The 17,751-nt window shown below is 39.9% G+C and overlaps 2 protein-coding genes across 6 annotated transcripts in view; both read left to right on the top strand.

Annotated features, from left to right (window-relative positions):
- Positions 1 to 17,751, top strand: part of IPO11 (importin 11) — a 67,858-nt gene that overhangs the window by 40,597 nt on the left and 9,510 nt on the right. For 3 of the 4 annotated variants that reach the window (XM_033164678.1, XM_033164676.1, XM_033164677.1), the window contains exons 25-29: positions 1,311 to 1,406; positions 4,459 to 4,572; positions 6,166 to 6,287; positions 15,305 to 15,400; positions 17,113 to 17,197. In XM_033164678.1, the coding sequence (XP_033020569.1) occupies positions 1,311 to 1,406; positions 4,459 to 4,572; positions 6,166 to 6,287; positions 15,305 to 15,400; positions 17,113 to 17,197 (513 nt within the window). The remainder of the gene's footprint in view (positions 1 to 1,310; positions 1,407 to 4,458; positions 4,573 to 6,165; positions 6,288 to 15,304; positions 15,401 to 17,112; positions 17,198 to 17,751) is intronic. The other variant, XM_033164679.1, reaches the window with a different exon arrangement.
- On the top strand, positions 8,990 to 11,736 carry LRRC70 (leucine rich repeat containing 70). Of its 2 annotated transcripts, none has more exons than XM_033164681.1 (2): positions 8,990 to 9,146; positions 9,620 to 11,736. In XM_033164681.1, the coding sequence occupies exons 1-2, from the start codon at positions 9,107 to 9,109 to the stop codon at positions 11,539 to 11,541; spliced, it is 1,962 nt and encodes a 653-aa protein (XP_033020572.1). In that variant the 5' UTR covers positions 8,990 to 9,106; the 3' UTR covers positions 11,542 to 11,736. The 2 variants fall into 2 exon arrangements, with proteins under 2 accessions (XP_033020572.1, XP_033020573.1); XM_033164682.1 differs by having other exon boundaries at positions 8,990 to 9,264; positions 9,620 to 11,734.

The following is a 17,751-nucleotide window of genomic DNA, read 5'->3' on the forward strand; positions in this document are numbered from 1 at the left end:
AGTGGAGTATATAGAATAGGTACACACCATTTGATTAGGCTTGCCAAAACAAATACGTTTTCCCCCCACAAGGATGCCTGTGTAATGTTAACTATAATATTAAGAATAATATTAAAAATTCTCTTTTTATGAAACCTGTAAATATTTTAATGGCAACTTAGAAACAATTCAAGCCTCAAGCTGTTGAGGACACAGCAGCAATTGCTAAAAGCTTTTTTGTTGTTGTTGGATGTAAATGGTAATACGTTGAGCATGTGTGTATTTTCTCGGAAACAAGAGGGAGACAATTGGAGGATGTTAATTAAGATGTTGGAATAGTGCTATTATAGCTTTGCAAATTGGATACTTTCATTAGGATATCTTACTGCAATACTTATTCAATCTTTGTTGTGACTAATAATAATGGAATTTACATAATCACTCAAGTAAAAGTCGGCAAGCAATTAATTTTTCACAAAGCGGTGACAGCAGTCATGATGTTTGTGACATTTATTGTCTGTGAAAATAAAAGTTTTTGAATCATTTAACATGAAGAAAGGCATAAATTCTCACCCCATTATACTCTATTTTTGTACTTTCCCCTGGTTTTAGTGCTTTATATTAATGGTTTTGTTGTACAGTTTTGTAATACTTATGTTGCTACAATATATATGAATACAGCACTTAGGGTTTTTTTTTAACATTAAACGGTATAGAAATGTTATGTATTTTGAGTGTGTATGTGTAAATATATAGTCACACATATATTACTAAATAAAAATATGTGACTGCTATAGATGATGGTCTGCTATCTTTCACACCACTCTGATAACATCTGTTTTCTCACATTCTCATTTCAGGGCAATGACCATTTCTGTTGCTTAAACTGAAACAGCTCATTCTGAGTAGTATGCAAGTTTTAAAATAGCCTAATCATCATTGATCACTAAGTGTAAACCACTGCCGCTTAGAGTGATCGCTCTCAGGCATTGTGAATGTGCTTGTGTATGTGTGTGTTCTCTCCTTGCACTCAACTTAATTCAATATTTCCTGCTTTAATCAAACTAGACCTTTCTGCTAGTAACATAGCAGCAAGCTTTGGTTTCATTAAAATCAGAAGTAATTAATTCAGCCGTGCATGTGAGAGGAGGAGGAGGAAGGAGAGAGCACAAATCCCCTTGTCAACACAGACATGGAGAAATGTGGGTATGGATAAGAAAATGCATCCTATTGGTCATTCCACCTTTTTCTTCCTGTTGATTGAACCAGGAATGATATATGAGCATTTACTTGAACTGCCTTATAACCAAAATCTGCATCATGTTTTTCAGGTGGTAGAAAATGTCCTCAAAGTCAATCCGGTGTTGGGCCCTGAAATGTTTCAACCTCTTTTGCCATCTGTGTTTCAGGGAATTATAAATGGGGAGGTAAGAATTTATTATTCGTGGCAAATATAGCTATCTTTTTTGAAAGCGACATATATCTATAATGGCTTTAAGAAAGAAAAAAGTATACTGTATGTGTAATCGTAAGTGGAATGTTTCTTTGAAACATCCACCAACAAATTGCCAACAAAACAGGGGCTGAGGTGATCCTCTTTTTATGTTCAGGTTTGAAGGTGCCTGGCACAAAATGCCCCACACTTATCTTTCTGAAATTCAGCAAGATTCATAAAGGGGCTACCATTCTTGCTAATTTCATCCAATTAGGCCAATGCTTCAGATTTTTCAAAACTCCAAAACAGGATCCAATCTGAATATTTTCTTTTGTGCACATTCCTGCTGGAAAGTTCACCATGCTGCTGTTAGCCCTCTCTTAGCCCTTTAAGCCCAAGGAAAACTACCACAGTAGCATCCTTGGTACCCCTCCTGGCAGTGTTGCTTATTTCTGGCAGTATGTGGCTTTCGGAGCTCGGCAGAAAACAGCAATGCAACAATACTCTTGCTAAATTGCTTCTGAGGATATGGCTACTGCCTTAAACCCAAAATAATATTAGCAGGTAGTATCATAGAAGGGACCTCGAGGGTCATCTTGTCCAACCCTCTGCAATGCAGGAATCCTGCTCACAGCCACCCCTGGGTCAGCTTGAACCACCAACCTTCTGGTTAACAGCCAGATGCGCTGACCAGTTGTGGTACTATTATTATATATAAATAAAATGCTTCCTGCAATCCTAACATTTTTCTGGGCATATGTTCCATTGAACTGGTCCCAAGTAGGCATGGGTAGGATTGCACTGCTACCGTGGATTATTTCTTACAGTATCCACTTTAAAACTAATTATGGTTTTATTTTTAATCTAATTTTTACAGAAACCCCACTTAACATTCACCGGCAGCATAAGAGAAATTGCAGTTTACAGTAGATTGTGTGTTAAAATGTAGCTCCAGATAAAGTGTTGAAGAGATAATTTTTTGTCTTCATTTGAAGTTCTTCGTGAAAGAGGATGGGTTTTTTTTTAATATACATGCTATACTAAAAATTATACATTCTCATGCTATTTGGAAAGTATTCCTGCTTCTCCAGGAAGCACATACCCTAGTGTCGCCTTGGACTGAGCATTTGGCTTTTCCTAAAATTCTATAATGAAATACTTCCTGAAGGATAGAAACTATCCTTTCCTGTGATGAAAAACAGGAAATTGCAGCAATTCCTATTGTTTTAAAGAAAAAGAAATTGAGCCAAAAGGATGCCTTTAAACAAGATTATTTTGATTTCTTATTTGAAATTTCACATCCCATAATTGAAACCATATACTTGTCATTTTGGTTCATTTTTTGGTTGGGATTAGTCTTTCAAATGCAGCAGAACTACTCTTTCTTGTTTAAAAGGTTTTCAATCACTTCTCTGCTAAGCTGTTTCATCGCCTATTTTTCACACTCCAAATGCAGCGTTCTCAAATAGCCCATAGTTGATAATAGGACGTGTTAAAATAACATAATTTAACACATCTATCTAGTGATTGTTTTTTCAGCCATTTGCGTCACTTCACTACACTGTTCCATACAATCTTGGCAATGAAAAGTGTTACCACTGAGAATAGCAACAATGAGCTACTTGTTGGATTAATAGCACTTTTTTAAAGTAGAGGGGGAAAGCCCTGGTTTATTAGATGGTGAAAACCTAACCGTTATCCATCTTCTTCAACTCCAAAATGGAGAAGGAGGCAGAATAATATACACTCCAGCTATAACTTACACTCATGTACAGTTATCAATGATGGAAAAAAATGATTATGCAAAATGGTTCTAAGTTTCTTTTGCTTATAATTCTCTCTTCCTCCAGCCAGGGGTGCTGTTGTATAAATCTCATACTCACTGATGAAATTCAGCACTTGCTTCTGTCTCATATCTGAAGTTTTGGAACAAACTTTTCCTAATGATGTGTACAATGTCAGAAGCAAACTTTATAACTATTCTGCTTGGCCTTTAAATGCAATAATATTTCCTTGGAAGTTTATATGTAACCTATACTTTCAGTGATTGTTGCTGTCAAGTAGTATATTGCAATCCAGAGTGTGCACAGTGCCATTAGCAATAGTGTTATGGGAAGAGAATTATTATTATTATTATTATTATTATTATTATTATTATTATTATTTATTAAATTTGTATACTACCCTTCATCCAAATATGACAGGGCGGTTCACAGCATGAAAATACGAAATGAATACACAAAATATCTAATTTAAACAAAAACAAACCCATAACCTCCTCTCCCACAAACACATTTAAAAGGCCATAGAATGTTAATCATCCAGAGGCCTGGTTAAAGAGAAACGTTTTTGCCTGGCGTCTGAAGATATGTAATGAAGGTGCCAGGCGAGCCTTCCTGGGGAGAGCATTCCACAAATGGGGAGCAACCACAGAAAAGGCCTGTTCTCATGTTGCCACCCTTTGGACCTCTCACAGACACTCACAAAGAAGGGCCTCAGAAGATGACTAGAAAAGAGGTACAGAAATCTGTAGTTACCAGTGAATTTCTGTGATGGACTAAAGCTAGCAGGACTGTGCTTAGATATGATGGAAGAGGAGGAGGAGGACCCTCTTCCCATGAGCCCTAGGCACTGCAATCCAAAGTAGCATGGCAAAGGATAAACTGGATGGAATGCCGCAGTGCTTTGGTTGTACTATAGTATTTTCCATCTCCAATTTTCAGCATCGTATATGCCTTTCATATCCAATAGTTGGGATTGTCTGCCAAATAGGGAGGATGTGGCTGCCTATTTTATCTTATTGTTTGAACATCAGTGACAGTACTTCAAGTTACTGTTTACACTGCTAAATTGCCCAGGTCAGTATTTGCTTAAAATAGGAAGTGATTTGATTACAATTGATGCCCATGCATGTTTATTGGTGGTGTGCTATTAGATTTCTAACTTGTTTTATTGTTCTCTTATTCATTTTCTGCAGTACACTTTTATCATGTTTATATTTTTCTGCCTGATAGGAAAGCTAAGATTAACTGTTTTCATTTCAGAGGTACCCAGTTGTAATGTCTACTTACTTGGGAGTCATTGGTAGAGTCTTGTTGCAAAATAAAAGTTTTTTCTCGTTGCTTCTGAACCAGATGGCATGTGAGTCTGGCCAGGAGGTAAGCCCTTACATTTTACTATGTTGAATTAGTTTTATATGCAGGACATAAGTTGATTGTACAGATCATCATATTTCCTTGCATCACACAACCTCTCTGGATCCTTCTATTTTGTACTGCATTTGTTCATAGCCATAGCTTTCTGAGCCTTCTGGTTTGAGGAGGATGGAGAAATACCCTGAGTGCATGCCATGGGCTTTTTAAGACTTTGAAGCTAAAAGCAAAACATCACACTGCTTCAAGACATCCAAGTCTACAGTTTTAGTGCTTAAGGAGCAAATAATCAGGCCACTTCTGATTACTCATCCTTGTCTTGGATGTGGGATCCTGGTCCATATACATTAGCAAAGCTCTTTCCTTCTGATGGTAGACCCTTGTGCCTCATTGGAGGCTGTTCCAGAGGGTTTTCAGTGTTCAAGGGGAGGGGGTTTCAGAGATGTGGGGAGCTGCCACTGAAAGAGAGAAGTTGCAGAAAAGCCACATTTATGCAGAATACCACCCACAATTATTTTGATTCCAGCTAGAGCTCAATATAGGTAGCTATTTATTCAACAAAAATGGCAGTAATAGCACCTGGAGTTTTTAATACGATAATTGGAAGTATCATTCAGCTGCAGATAAAAAGACATATGTGTTCACTTTCCCTTTTTAAAAGATCACCATGACTTTTTTTTTAAGCTTATGGCACTCTTGCATTTCCCAGCTAAGTTAAATTAATTTGAATAGCAAACAATATTCTGTTAAAGCAAGTGTTTTCTGTGTGATGCCAACTAATAGCTGGCTTGTTAATTTTCTACTATTTCTATCCAAGGAAATCAAGTTTCACGCAGCAAGGGATGCCCTTAAAGATAAATGTTTTGCGCTGCTTAGCAATCCCATTATAGTCAAATAGATGACAAATTTGAATTGGTTTTTAAAATTGATTTCATAATGGATAAATATACAATCATATGAAGCTGCCGAAAATAAAGGATTTTACAAAGTCCACGTTGGCAGAGTTTTGTTTGAATTTATCCTTCTGAAGTGGAACACTAATATTTAATACAATTGTGTGTATATATATACATGCACACACATACCAGTTATCATTCTATATTTACATAATAATAATAATAATAATAATAATAATAATAATAATAATAATAAAAAATTATTTATACCCCGCCCTTCCCAGCCAAAAACCGGGCTCTGGGTGGCTATCACTAATTAAAATCACAGCAAAAACATAAAAACAATCAATTTAAAATACAGATTAAAATACAAATTTAAAAATTCAAAATTAAAACTGCAGTCTCATTTCCAAATAGCTCACCAATAAAAGAATGAAGCATAACTACACACACACACACACACACACACACACGTGTGTGTGTGTGTGTGTGTGTGTGTATGATCATCCCAGTTATAGAGTTAGAATATTATGCAAAAAAACTTTAGATCGAAGTTAATCACTTAGGCTTGTCATAATAACAAGAACTTCTGTATAAGAAATCTGACTTTTTCATTTCTACCCACCAGCTGTAAAATAGCTAAGTAGTTTGATTACCATATTGCTTATAAATAAGATTTTCAGCAATCTTTTGTTTTTTCTAGCCTCACCAGCTCCTTGGTCACATGATTGAAATGTGGGTTGACCGCATGGACAATATAACTCAGCCAGAGAGGAGAAAACTTTCAGCTTTGGCATTACTTTCCCTTCTGCCGTCGGATAATAGGTAAGCAAAATTTTATATTGCCTGCAGTTCCAAACAGCAACGCTCCGTGTCATATCGTATACTACTTTTGGAATCAGGTTCAAATGCACAGGAGGTTACTGTACCAGAAATACATAAAAGGCCTCTTGGTGTGGAATCATGGAATTGTAGAGTTGGAAGGGACCACGAGGGTCATCTAATCCAACTCACTGCAATGCAGGAATCTTTTGCCCAATGTGGGACTCGAACCCATGACCCTAAAATCAAGAGTCTCATGCTCTACCAACTGAACTGTCCTACCGGCTGGTTGCATGGTGCTTAGCATCTTGGCTTCTTATTTATCTAAATGGGCCTATGTGAATGTCTTCTCTTTCTCTAAACTTTTGACACAGTTCTTTAATTGCCCAAAGAAATAAAAGGTTCTGTCAGTGCAATAAAATAGGAAAGAATCCAGGCTGCATTATAAATTCTGCTGAAATCAGTTTAGATTTAAGTAGCTATGCAAGCTCTTTTGATATAGAAAGATGAAATCATACCTGTTTTCCTCTGGATTATACCAATAATAAAAATGTATATGGTTGATTGGTTATTTGATAAAAAATAATAATCAAAAATAGAATGTTATAAAATGTTCTTACCTATTACTCACTTACACAAGTTGAGTTATATCTACCTAAACTCCCCCTAGCACGTTACCATTGGTCATTGTTCTTATTAGAGACATTTGTGTTATATGGTTGCGCCAACCATGTGGTTTTCTATGCAGTGATGCCAAGAAATAAATGTAAAGCATGTTTCAATGTACTGTGTAAAATGTCATTCATTCATTCATTACATTTATATACCACCTTTATCTTCCAAGGAGCTTCAAGTGGTGTGCCCAGTTTCATCCTCACAACAACCATGTGAGGTAGGTCAGGCTAAGAGATGGTGACTGGCCCAAGATCACTCAGTGAGCTTCATGGCTGAGTGGGGATTCGAATCCTGCTCCCCCTGGTCCTAGTCCAATGCTCTATCCATGATAGGTCATAACAAGTATGTTTCCAAATGAAACTTTGATATGCATATTGTTTGTCTTCGCCTTACTGAGTAGTATCTGTTAGGAGAACAGGAAGCTACCTTGCACTGAGCCAGACTGTTGTTGTCAGCAGTGACTGACAGCGGTTTGTCAGAGTTTCAGGCAGCAGTCTTTGCCAGCCCTCCTTCGAGACACTAAGGACTGAACCTGGGACCTTTTGCAAGCAAAGCATAGGCTGTACAGTTCAGCCATGGCCCTTCCTTCTGGTGATGCTCAGTTTCAGGTTCTAGGCTTTGCCTCAGTTAACTCATCAATCCTGGGTGCCATGGCATGAGTGGGCATTGCAAGGCTGCCTCCTCACCATGCAGCCAGTCTGTGGAGTGAATGTTGCATTAACATCTGACTGTGCAGCAAGCTTGCTCACATACTTCTTGAAACATTTGTGCAGCATACCCCCTGAAGCAGGGGTCAGCAAACATTTTCAGCAGGGGGCCGCTCCACTGTCCCTCAGACCTTGTGGGGGGTGATGCATTTTTGGGGGGTGGCTGCTTACCTGTGTCTTGTGAGCAGCAGGGGCCGACGGTGGCAGCGGTGGAGGGATGGTGAGTGGCGCGTGAAAGGGCTCCGGAGAGGGGCCGCTTAAAATGACGGCCGCTCGAGCGCTGCTGCTGCTGGCACCAACAAAGCCCAGCCCCCTTCCTCCTCTAGGCAGGGTGGGGAGAAGCCAGGAGGAGGGAGAGGAAAGAACGTGCACGGGCTGGCGATCCACGCAGTGATTCCCGGACCGTCCATGGGCCGGATCCAGAAGGCCATTGGGCCTGATCCAGCCTGCGGGCCTTAGTTTGCCGACCCATGCCCTGAACTCTATTTGTCTGCTTCTCCATCATACTGCTGCAGTGCTTCTCTCAGCTAAATGCATTAACTGGAGTGATGGTACAACTTTATTACCCCCACCTTCCTATGTGCCTACAGATTTAGGATATTGGTGGCGATTTGTTTTGTTTTGAAGTCATTTCATCTTATAAAACCTACAGATATTGCATTAGATCTTCTGCTGATTTGCCAGGTTCTTTTCTAATCCCTAACTCCTATTGGAAAGAGGGATTCACACAGATCTATTTGCTATTATAGCTCAAAAGCCTCTGCTCACTCCCCAAGGACTACTTACAGTAAATTTTATGTAATAGCACCGAGAGCTTATGGTACATTTTAGCTAGTAGCACTTTGATATCTTGCCTTTTCTATAAATTAGAAATTGTTTCTTTTACAACAGTGTGCCCCATAAAGCAATTTATTAAGTCTCTTCTGCTGCACATTTCCACATTGGTCACCTGAGGCTCTTCCCTGTATCAAAAATGTTTGTGCTCCAATAAAATACAGATGAAAAAATGTTTTACTCAGTATAAAACAAGTACTGTTTGAACTACAGTATTTGATTTGGTGGAATAATACTCTCTAAGTGCTGGAGACAACTTAATAGCATTGTCTTTTTCCTTCCTGTGAACAGTTGCTTTTACTGGTTATAAACTAGTTATAAACACATCACACATTACATTGTTACTATACTTAAATTAGCTTAAGGACATGCAGTCTTTATTATACACAGTCATATAAAGCAAATATGGACTGTACCAGCACTGTGGGAAGACAGATACATAAATCCAACTGATTTTTAGAGGAAAGAATTGCAGAGACCCCCCCCCCACCGCCCCAACAGTCCTTCAGAACTGCAGATAAAATAACTTCCTGTCTCTCAGTTTCCTGTATCCATGGTAACTTTATTTTAACCAGTCATTGTGGAGGAGCCAGTGGGGAAGAGTAGATGTTTCCTGTAGGAACAGTTGCAGAACCTGCAACAAAACATAAGAAACTAGCCCGTTGTCTAGAAAGTTCTTAAACTCCAGCATATACGTGTACTAATAATTTTACTGTGCTACAGAAGAAGAAATTTTAGCTGATAAAATGAGCATCACATTCTAGGTGAGAACCATTTTAATATACTTTAAACTTGGAATAGTAAAAGTTTAAGAAGTTACCAGTGGGATGAATTTAAGTGGGATGGCTGATTAAAAAGTTGTTAAGTAGCTTCTATCTCTGAAAGCTGTTAGTTTTACATTATTTTTAAATTTTTAACTGGTGAGATTTTTAAACCATCTTGTTTATAAACCATCTTATAAACTAATAAATTGTAGACATAGTTACAAGCCAGAGAACAAAAGTATAAGAGACAACATTCACAAAATAGTAGAAATAACATTATAATATTGCATGCTTTTATCATAATGAAATTGGAGAGTTTTGAATAAGCATTTTAAAACTTTTCTCCCCCCGATAGCACAATCAAAGATGACGGGGAAACTCAAAGTCTGGGATATGTGTCAACTTCAGCCCTTTGAGTTGTTTTGGAATTTTCTTCCTTGTTTACTTCTGTTGCTGATCCAGGATATACTTTGCTGTCCATCTGTTTGCCAGCAGTGTAGAGGCAGACAAGCTGACTGCCGTGATTCAGGTCTTTCCATTGTTCCAAAGAATTTCCCACAACATACCATCTTTGTATATTTAAGTGGGAATAACATATCACACCTAAATCCAAATGAACTGAAAGGCCTCCGGCAACTCGCTGTGCTACACTTGGATAATTCTAGTATTTTATATGTGTACCCAAAAGCATTTTCTGAATTTAAGAAATTGTGGTACCTACATCTGAATAATAATCAAATAAAACACTTGGATCCTGGAACATTTGAAGGACTTTCAAATCTTCGCTCTTTATACCTGCAGAATAATGAAATAGCCTTTGTTCGCAAGGGATTATTTAGTGATCTTGCTTCAGTTCAATACCTGATGCTGCAAAGTAATCGCCTCAGCATTGTTGGCAGTGGCATTTTTGTCGGCATGATTAGTCTTCGGATTCTTAACCTAGCGAACAATAAGATTTCGTGGATATCACACTCGGCATTTCGTCACCTTGACAACCTTACATGCTTGTACCTTGGCGGTAACAATTTAACACAGGTGCCATCAAACGCATTTGCTGCACTGAGCAATCTTGAAAGACTTTCATTGTCACATAACCCGATTGGCTCAGTACCTCCCTTTGCATTCAGAGGACTTGACAAGCTTCAACATCTATCTCTAAAATGTGCCAAAATAAAAGCTATCCATGTGAATGGCTTTACAGGCCTAAATAATCTTAAAAAGCTACTTTTGAGCAATAATGATTTGCAAAACATCAATTCCAGTACCTTTGCATTGTTGGAGGAGTTAATGTTTCTGCAACTCGATAGAAACAACATAATCAATATTGCAGATAATACATTTGAAAAAATGGGATCCTCTTTGAAGATACTGAATCTAGCATTTAATAATCTTACAGACTTGCATTCTAAAGTGCTTAAGCCTTTGGTCTCTTTAACTCACTTACAGGCAAATCACAACCCTTGGAATTGTAGCTGCAGATTACTTCGGCTAATTAACTGGCTAACATCTTCTTCCATCTCTATTAAAATTCATTGCCAAAATCCTTCCTATTTGCACGGAAGGCACTTGAATTATGCCAACTGGGGTTTGGTTGCAAACTGTTTCAACACTACCACAGGACCTGGAATATTCTGGAACGTAAAGCCAGCAGGTATCCATCAAAGTACCACTACTTTATTGATGAGATCGGATAACCCCCCTTCAAGCAGTGCTGTTTATGAATATTCAAAGGATGTGGAAGCAAATACAGTTACATTATGGGCAGAAGTACCGACCTCATCAGCTGCTCAAAATCTGGATGGAACCTATTCCAGTAGGAAGCTGAGACAGGAAGCTATAGTGTTCTCAGTGCTAACGGTGCAAATACCAGCGCAGAATATACCTGTTAATTTGACCATGGAAGAAAGCAGAGCATCTCCTCCAGAATCTACTTCTATCTCCTTGAAAACATCTCTAATCTGCACACAGCAGGTAGAGAAACTACATCAGGCATTTGACATTTTATTAACCTTTTTTATTTTGGCCTGTGCTGTGATCTTCTTTTTGATCTACAAAATCATTCAGTTCAGACAGAAGCTCAAAGAGCAAAATGACTCTGACAACGGAATAGAATACTATGGCTTTTATCAAGCTGGAAGCTACAGCATAACGGATCCAACTCAGCCTGTACCTCAGCACTCACTGGGAAGTTCAGAACTGGACCACGGTCAGCCTCCTAAACCAGCAGCACTTCAAAGCCAAGCACAGGTCATCTTATTTGAACATTCTGCATTGTAATAGACTTGGCAGGGATTTTTGTGGCTGCATGTATGAAGTCTATAAACAACAGCAGTGTGAGATATTTTGTAGATAAAAGTTCAACAACTGATACGCGGTGGGGGGGGGAGGAATCTAGACTGTCTTTTTCAAATATTGTCATATTTGCTGTCATTCTAATAGCTGCTTTTTTGTATGAAACTTAAGTTTTGTGTGTGTGTGTGTACACATACAGACATGAGGGCCACTGCTTGTATCACCAACCTCTCTCCCCACCCCTTGTCAAACCCACCCACCCTCTAGACTTCACCAGCCCTTCTTCACCCAGTACTAACCCATTAGACCGAGGGTGGGAAGCCTTTTAGGCTCCAACAGCATGCGCCGTCTTTAACAGGCAGTCAGGGCAAGTCATTGTCAATCACCATAGCACAGACATAGGCACACTTGGCCCTCCAGATGTTTGGGACTACAATTCCCATCATCCCTGACCACTGGTCCTGTTAGCTAGGGATGGTGGGAGTTGTAGTCCCAAACATCTGGAGGGCCAAGTTTGCCGATGCCTGACATAGCATACAGGTACTTGGTGCATGATGGACTTTTGTGATCCTTGCCAGCTTTTCTCTCCCCCACCCCCACCCCGCAATGTTGGAGGTGCAAAGGAGTGTCAGCCCCACCTACTGCCCTTGCGAATCCTCCCATGCCCTGAGACCTCACCAAGCCTTCCTTGCCCCCTCCCCCCAGTTAGATCTTTTTTTGTGAAGAGGAGGGGACAGCGGCAAGTGACCCAGGCGAGTTATAGAGGAATAGTTATGACAGGCTGGGGCAACTCCATCCTGCTTTCCTGCTGCCCATTGAAACAGCTCCCATGAGTTGGGCAGCAGTGGTGGCAATAGAGCATGAGGAGCTGTCCCAGCCTATCATGACTGTAACCTCTACTGCATGCCTGGGCTGGCCACTGCTGGTGTGAAGGCCTGGCAGCTCTCAGAAGGCTGTTGTCACACTGTAGCTTGCAGCGCCATCTGTCTGCCACCAAGCTAACTGCTGCATGACAACAGCCTTAGGCAAAAATATCATGGGAGATATACGTTTCCATTTTGTTCTATCTGCCTGTGGAAAATCATTCCTCGAGAACTAATTTTGCACCCCTATGTGTTCAGCCACCGATATCAGATGTTAAGTCCTTGTCTATCAGGATCTTAGAGTTTTCAAATATTTATTTGTATTAAATGATTCATAGGAGCACTATAAGGCAACTTACAAATGAGTAAGTAAAACTGAACTGTAGCTGGCAGCATCATGAAACTCAGTTACTTGTAGAACTAAATAGCTTTTATCGGGGAGAGACTGTGAGATAACAACAACATTGTAATGCACAATGCTACTCAACAGAGCACAACATTCTAACGGGACAGGTATGCTTGTTCTAATGAGCTGTTTTATGTGTACAATATTTAAAGTCTGTCGCCAATGTATCAACTGCCTGCATTTTCCCAGTGACGGATCTTTGTCCTGGATACATAGACAGAACTAACTAAAGTTAGAAATTTATAAGAAAATCTGTTTATATTGTAAGAAATACTACATTTTGCAGTTTCTTGTATCACAAACTGATATTTTTTGAGAGATGCATTTTATCTGTGGAACGTCTTAATGTGCAGTAGCTGGAAAAATGGAATGGAAGAGCAACATCCTAGCACTTACTTATCTGTGTAGATAGCTGAAAGATCCAGTGCCAGCATGGTTGTTTGTGATAATGGGATTCCATTCCAAATAGATGGCATGAATCTTTGTAATGAATTATGCTTTAGTGGAGTAACTTAATTACCATTGACTCTGTAACTGTTGTTTGTTAATCAGGTGGGTAAAGTGGATTAGGTAATTATAGCATCCAAAAATTATACTCAGATTGCCTTGACAACATGAAAAACTTGTGTGGCTACCCACACAATCTGTTTTCAGTAGGGGCATCCAGGCCCATGTACATGTCTGTCGTTGCATAAATTGAGTCTTGTGTTGTGATTCCTGCATTGCAGGGAGTTGAGCTAAATGACCCTTGGGGCTGCCTCCCAACTCTACAATTCTGTGATCATTATCTGTGCCTGCTGGACAGTTAAGTGTGCATGCCTGTTTTCTGTGATCTTTCCAACTCCCTTTGAGGTGGAAGAATCACAGGAATGAAATACATTCAAGAAGATATCAATATACACATACCGTAACACCAGAAGAGCAGTGGTGGGCCTATGTCTGTTAACACAAAATGCATTACTACATTCGAGGCAAGCCAGCACATATTTTCAAGCAGATCTGACAGTTCCTTTCCAAAAATGAAAGAGATCTATCTGTACTACTGTAGCGAGGGTATCTCAATCATACCTGAGTGTGCAAACTTAACTACATAAAACCAGATTTGTCCAAGGTTGCCAGCAGCATTCCCCAAAATCATAGAAACCCAAATTCAAAGACTTGTATAGAAGAGGATCAAGCTTAATTGGTTAGAGTGTGGTGCTGATAACGCCAAGGTTGCAGGTTCTATCCCTGTTAAGGGACAGCTGCATATTTCTTTCTTGCAGGGGGTTGGACTAGATGATCCTCAGGATCCCCTCCAACTCTGCAATTCTATGATTCTACTGCTGCTCCACCCAGAATCCTCTACACATCACTGACCCTAGCCTTCTGATCAACTTATATAATGCTACAGTGTGCCTTGTTCAAGGTATATTCAGAACCAAAATATTGGGTTGTTTAGCACCAGGATCCGAGTGATACTTTTAAACATTGTTTGGCTGAACACAAGCCTCCTCGTGATCAGGAACCCTTCTAAAGGAAGCTTCTAGGTGCATCGAGCTGAATGTACTTAGAAACTCTCTTCAAACCTTCCTACTGAACATATGAAGGCCTGAAATTCAGCTATCATGTGGGAACACAGGGGTTTCTTGTGCATGCCACTGCTCCCTATTCAAGCCCTCACGTGTTTGCTCAAATGCCCAAATAGGGCTACCTTTGCAGCAGCCATAATAGATAGAGAGACACACCCTGCAGGCTGACAGATTAGGTCCTTTACATTCATTAATCCTGCGCTTTAACCACAAGTTGTGGACACTGAGCAACAATTTCAGAGATGAGTGTCTGCATCTTGAATTTAATTGTACGCAAGACATACCAGTGCTATTACTAATTCAAGTTGCCACGGAGCAAGCTATGCATTTAAAGATTTTCCTCTGATCCACAGGGAAATCAGCACTTCACATGAGGATTCCCTGTAAATTGATATTCAAGATCAGATCCTCAGTTATCGTTCCCGTTGATCGACCCCCTCCATATAGCACTTGGGGCGGTGTACACATTTCATTTCTTCTGTTTTTAATTGGGTTCACATGCAGACATGACAGATGTTCGGTGCTGTCAGTTTTAATAGTGACTGCTTGGGGCAAGAGGATTGATTCCAGCCCACCCCTTTCCCTCCAATATGTGATTGGCACTGTCAGAGCTAACCACGCCAAACCTGTTTGGCAGGTAAATGCTTGGAGCCAGTTATTGGGGGGGGGGGCTGTGCCAGTGTGTTTTCCTGATGTGTGTTCTTTCATTTTCCCTGTGGCCAGTTTTGCAGTTGCCTACGAGACAGAAACTACAGAAGTTTCTGTAGTTTTGAGTTGCTGCTTGTGAGTGTACTCGGCTAAGCTGTAAATTAAAGGAAGTCAATCTCCAGAGGTGTTCCCTTTAAAAAGTGCCGAGGAAATTTCCTGTTTAGTTAGTTGAGCTAAACCGTTTCCCTGTTCTTTTCCAGTATTATCCAAGATAAATTTTGCGGCATCATAAACATTTCCGTAGAAGGGCTTCACGATGTCATGACTGAAGACCCGGAAACAAGAACTTTCAAAGAGTTAAGTGAAATGCTTAATTTGTTTGCGCCTGCTGCATTTGAAAAGCTGCCAAAATCATCTTGGCGCAACCTTGTTTACGAATGTTAAGATGAAATTTGTATGCTTTGATTCTTAAAAGTGTGAACTAGTGTGGCAGTTCCAGATTGCTAATGCCTTAATAGAGGTTGGCTCATAAATGTAAGTAATCATTTTGCATTCAAGTTTTATATACATCCACTGACAAATGTCCATATTTATTTATGTATGCACACTTTTTTGTACAGATGATCAAGACTTGTTTAGTTTAGATCAACTTGCCTCGATATCATTGCTTATAAAGCCTGCTTAAATATGCCTCTCGTTTGGATTTACGGAACTTAACTTGTTCTGTATGCAATTATTGAAGGATTTTAAAGTAGCCAATTAGGAGCATAGATTTTTAGCTAATGTAGTGCTAACAAACCATTCTGTCAGCACAAAGATTTATGTTTGTGCAACTGGACCTACCCCCCCCCCCAGCCCTTCAGAGAGCTTTTGGAGAAATCCAGAGCAGTTGTAGGGAAAGGAGAGGTGGGGGTCCTGCTGCACAAGCTTAAATTCCTGTGCAGATGAGACAATTACTACACTGAATACAGGCAAAAAAACAAAACACCTGCCTTAGACTGAGTCAGGCCATTGGCCCATCTAGCTCAGTACTGTCTCCACTGATTGGCTGTGGCGCTCCAGGCTCCAAGCTGGGGTTGTTGGCTTGTTTGGTTGCATGATATCTGCAAATGGGTTCAGAAACAACAACAAATGTTCTCTTATGTGTGATAGCGTATAACCAGTGTGGCGTAGTGGTTGGAGTGTCAAGACTGGGACCTGGGAGACCAGGATTCAAATCCCCACTCAGCCACGAAGCTCACTGGGTGGCCTTGGGCCAGTCACTGCCTCTCAGCCTAAACTACCTCACAGGGAAGGGCGGAGAGCTATGTATGCCACCTTGGAGAAAATGGTGGGATATAAATGCAATAAATAAATAAAAATGCCTACAGAGGAAAGCAGCAATTACAGAAGACATTGGCATGTTACAAGCGTACTTGAGTCCACTCTTTACTTCCACCTGAAAGTATTTTTCTGTTGTGTTTCTCCTTATATGTTTTCACTCATCCTCATTGAGAGATTTCTGTTATTGCTGGCATAGCAATCTGTGATGATTGCTCTGGGTGCCTGACTCATGAACTCTGCTTGTACAATTTATCATGAGCTTACAATTCCAGAGACAGGGAAGTAGAGCACTGATCAATGGGGCTTTTGCATTCATTGCCTTCTGCCTAAGTTTCCTTAGCTTGGTGTGTGGGGTAACAATCTTGTTGCCTGTATCCAAAAGAATTTGGAGTGATGCTATCAACAAGAGTTAAAGAGGCAGTGCAGGTTCCCTCTCGTGTTTATCTATTTGTGAACAACAGGTAAATGTTGTTCTTTGTTTTATACCCTTGCTTTGAAGCCCTCACACTCCACGGAGCTTTAAAAGTTACAGAACAAATCTTTAAGGATCCAATTGCAGACCCAAAGATAACATAACGTTGCATTTGTGACCTTGCGTTGCAAGCACAATTCCCTTTGTACAGTGATCCTGTACGAGGATGCAACAAACAGTTTGAATGAGAAGACAAAAAAGTATATTAGACTTTTAACTTCTCTTGGCATGCCTAAGTTGAAAGCCCTAATTTATTTGTATCCTGTTTTTTAGTTGCATGCTGATGTCTCTTTCTGAAGAGCCCAAAGTGACGGAAGAAGAAGAGCCTCCCACAGAGCAGGACAAAAGGAAAAAGATGGTACGTGCCCAGCACTTCAAGTGTCGAAAGATGTAATTTAGCCATGCATAGATCAACTATTTTGTTCCTTGGTTTAATTGTTATCATGTCCATAGTTCCTGAAACACTCAACCCCATCCTGCACTATGCAGTTAGGCTGTGATGTTCATGCTTCTACAGTTCATGTTTGTAGAAACAATGCAGCACAGACAGGATTGTGATAGCTGGACTTGTGAGCAGCATCTTTGGGTTCTAAAGAAAACTTTTACCCAGAGGATTCTCTAGAATTCCTTGGATTGTTTGACTTTTGAAGAGCAGACCAATGCATACCACACCACATACTGCTTTTGAAAATCCCCTCAGTTTCAAAAGCAGTTCGCTGCCTGGCACGGAGAGCCCCTATTTGAACAACACAAGCCCAGTGCCCCTTTGGATATGCTGAACTGGTTGCGCATGTCGTTGGATCCTAGAATTCTGCCATTTGGCCCACCAGCTCAATATTCATTCACTTGTTTATTTCATGAAATTTATACATTTCTTGGTTGTAAAAAAATAATAATCTCAAAGCAGTTTAC

This window comes from Lacerta agilis, chromosome 11, assembly GCF_009819535.1.
Source record: "Lacerta agilis isolate rLacAgi1 chromosome 11, rLacAgi1.pri, whole genome shotgun sequence".
Classification (NCBI taxonomy): Eukaryota; Metazoa; Chordata; class Lepidosauria; order Squamata; family Lacertidae; genus Lacerta; species Lacerta agilis.

What these genes read in the sequence shown, in the direction of transcription:
- LRRC70 (XM_033164681.1), top strand. Translation starts at nt 9,107, where the DNA reads ATGTTTCCTGTAGGAACAGTTGCAGAACCTGCAACAAAAC. An exon ending in TGCAGAACCTGCAACAAAAC is followed by an intron (nt 9,147 to 9,619) that starts ATAAGAAACTAG and finishes TCCCCCCGATAG; the next exon opens with CACAATCAAAGATGACGGGG.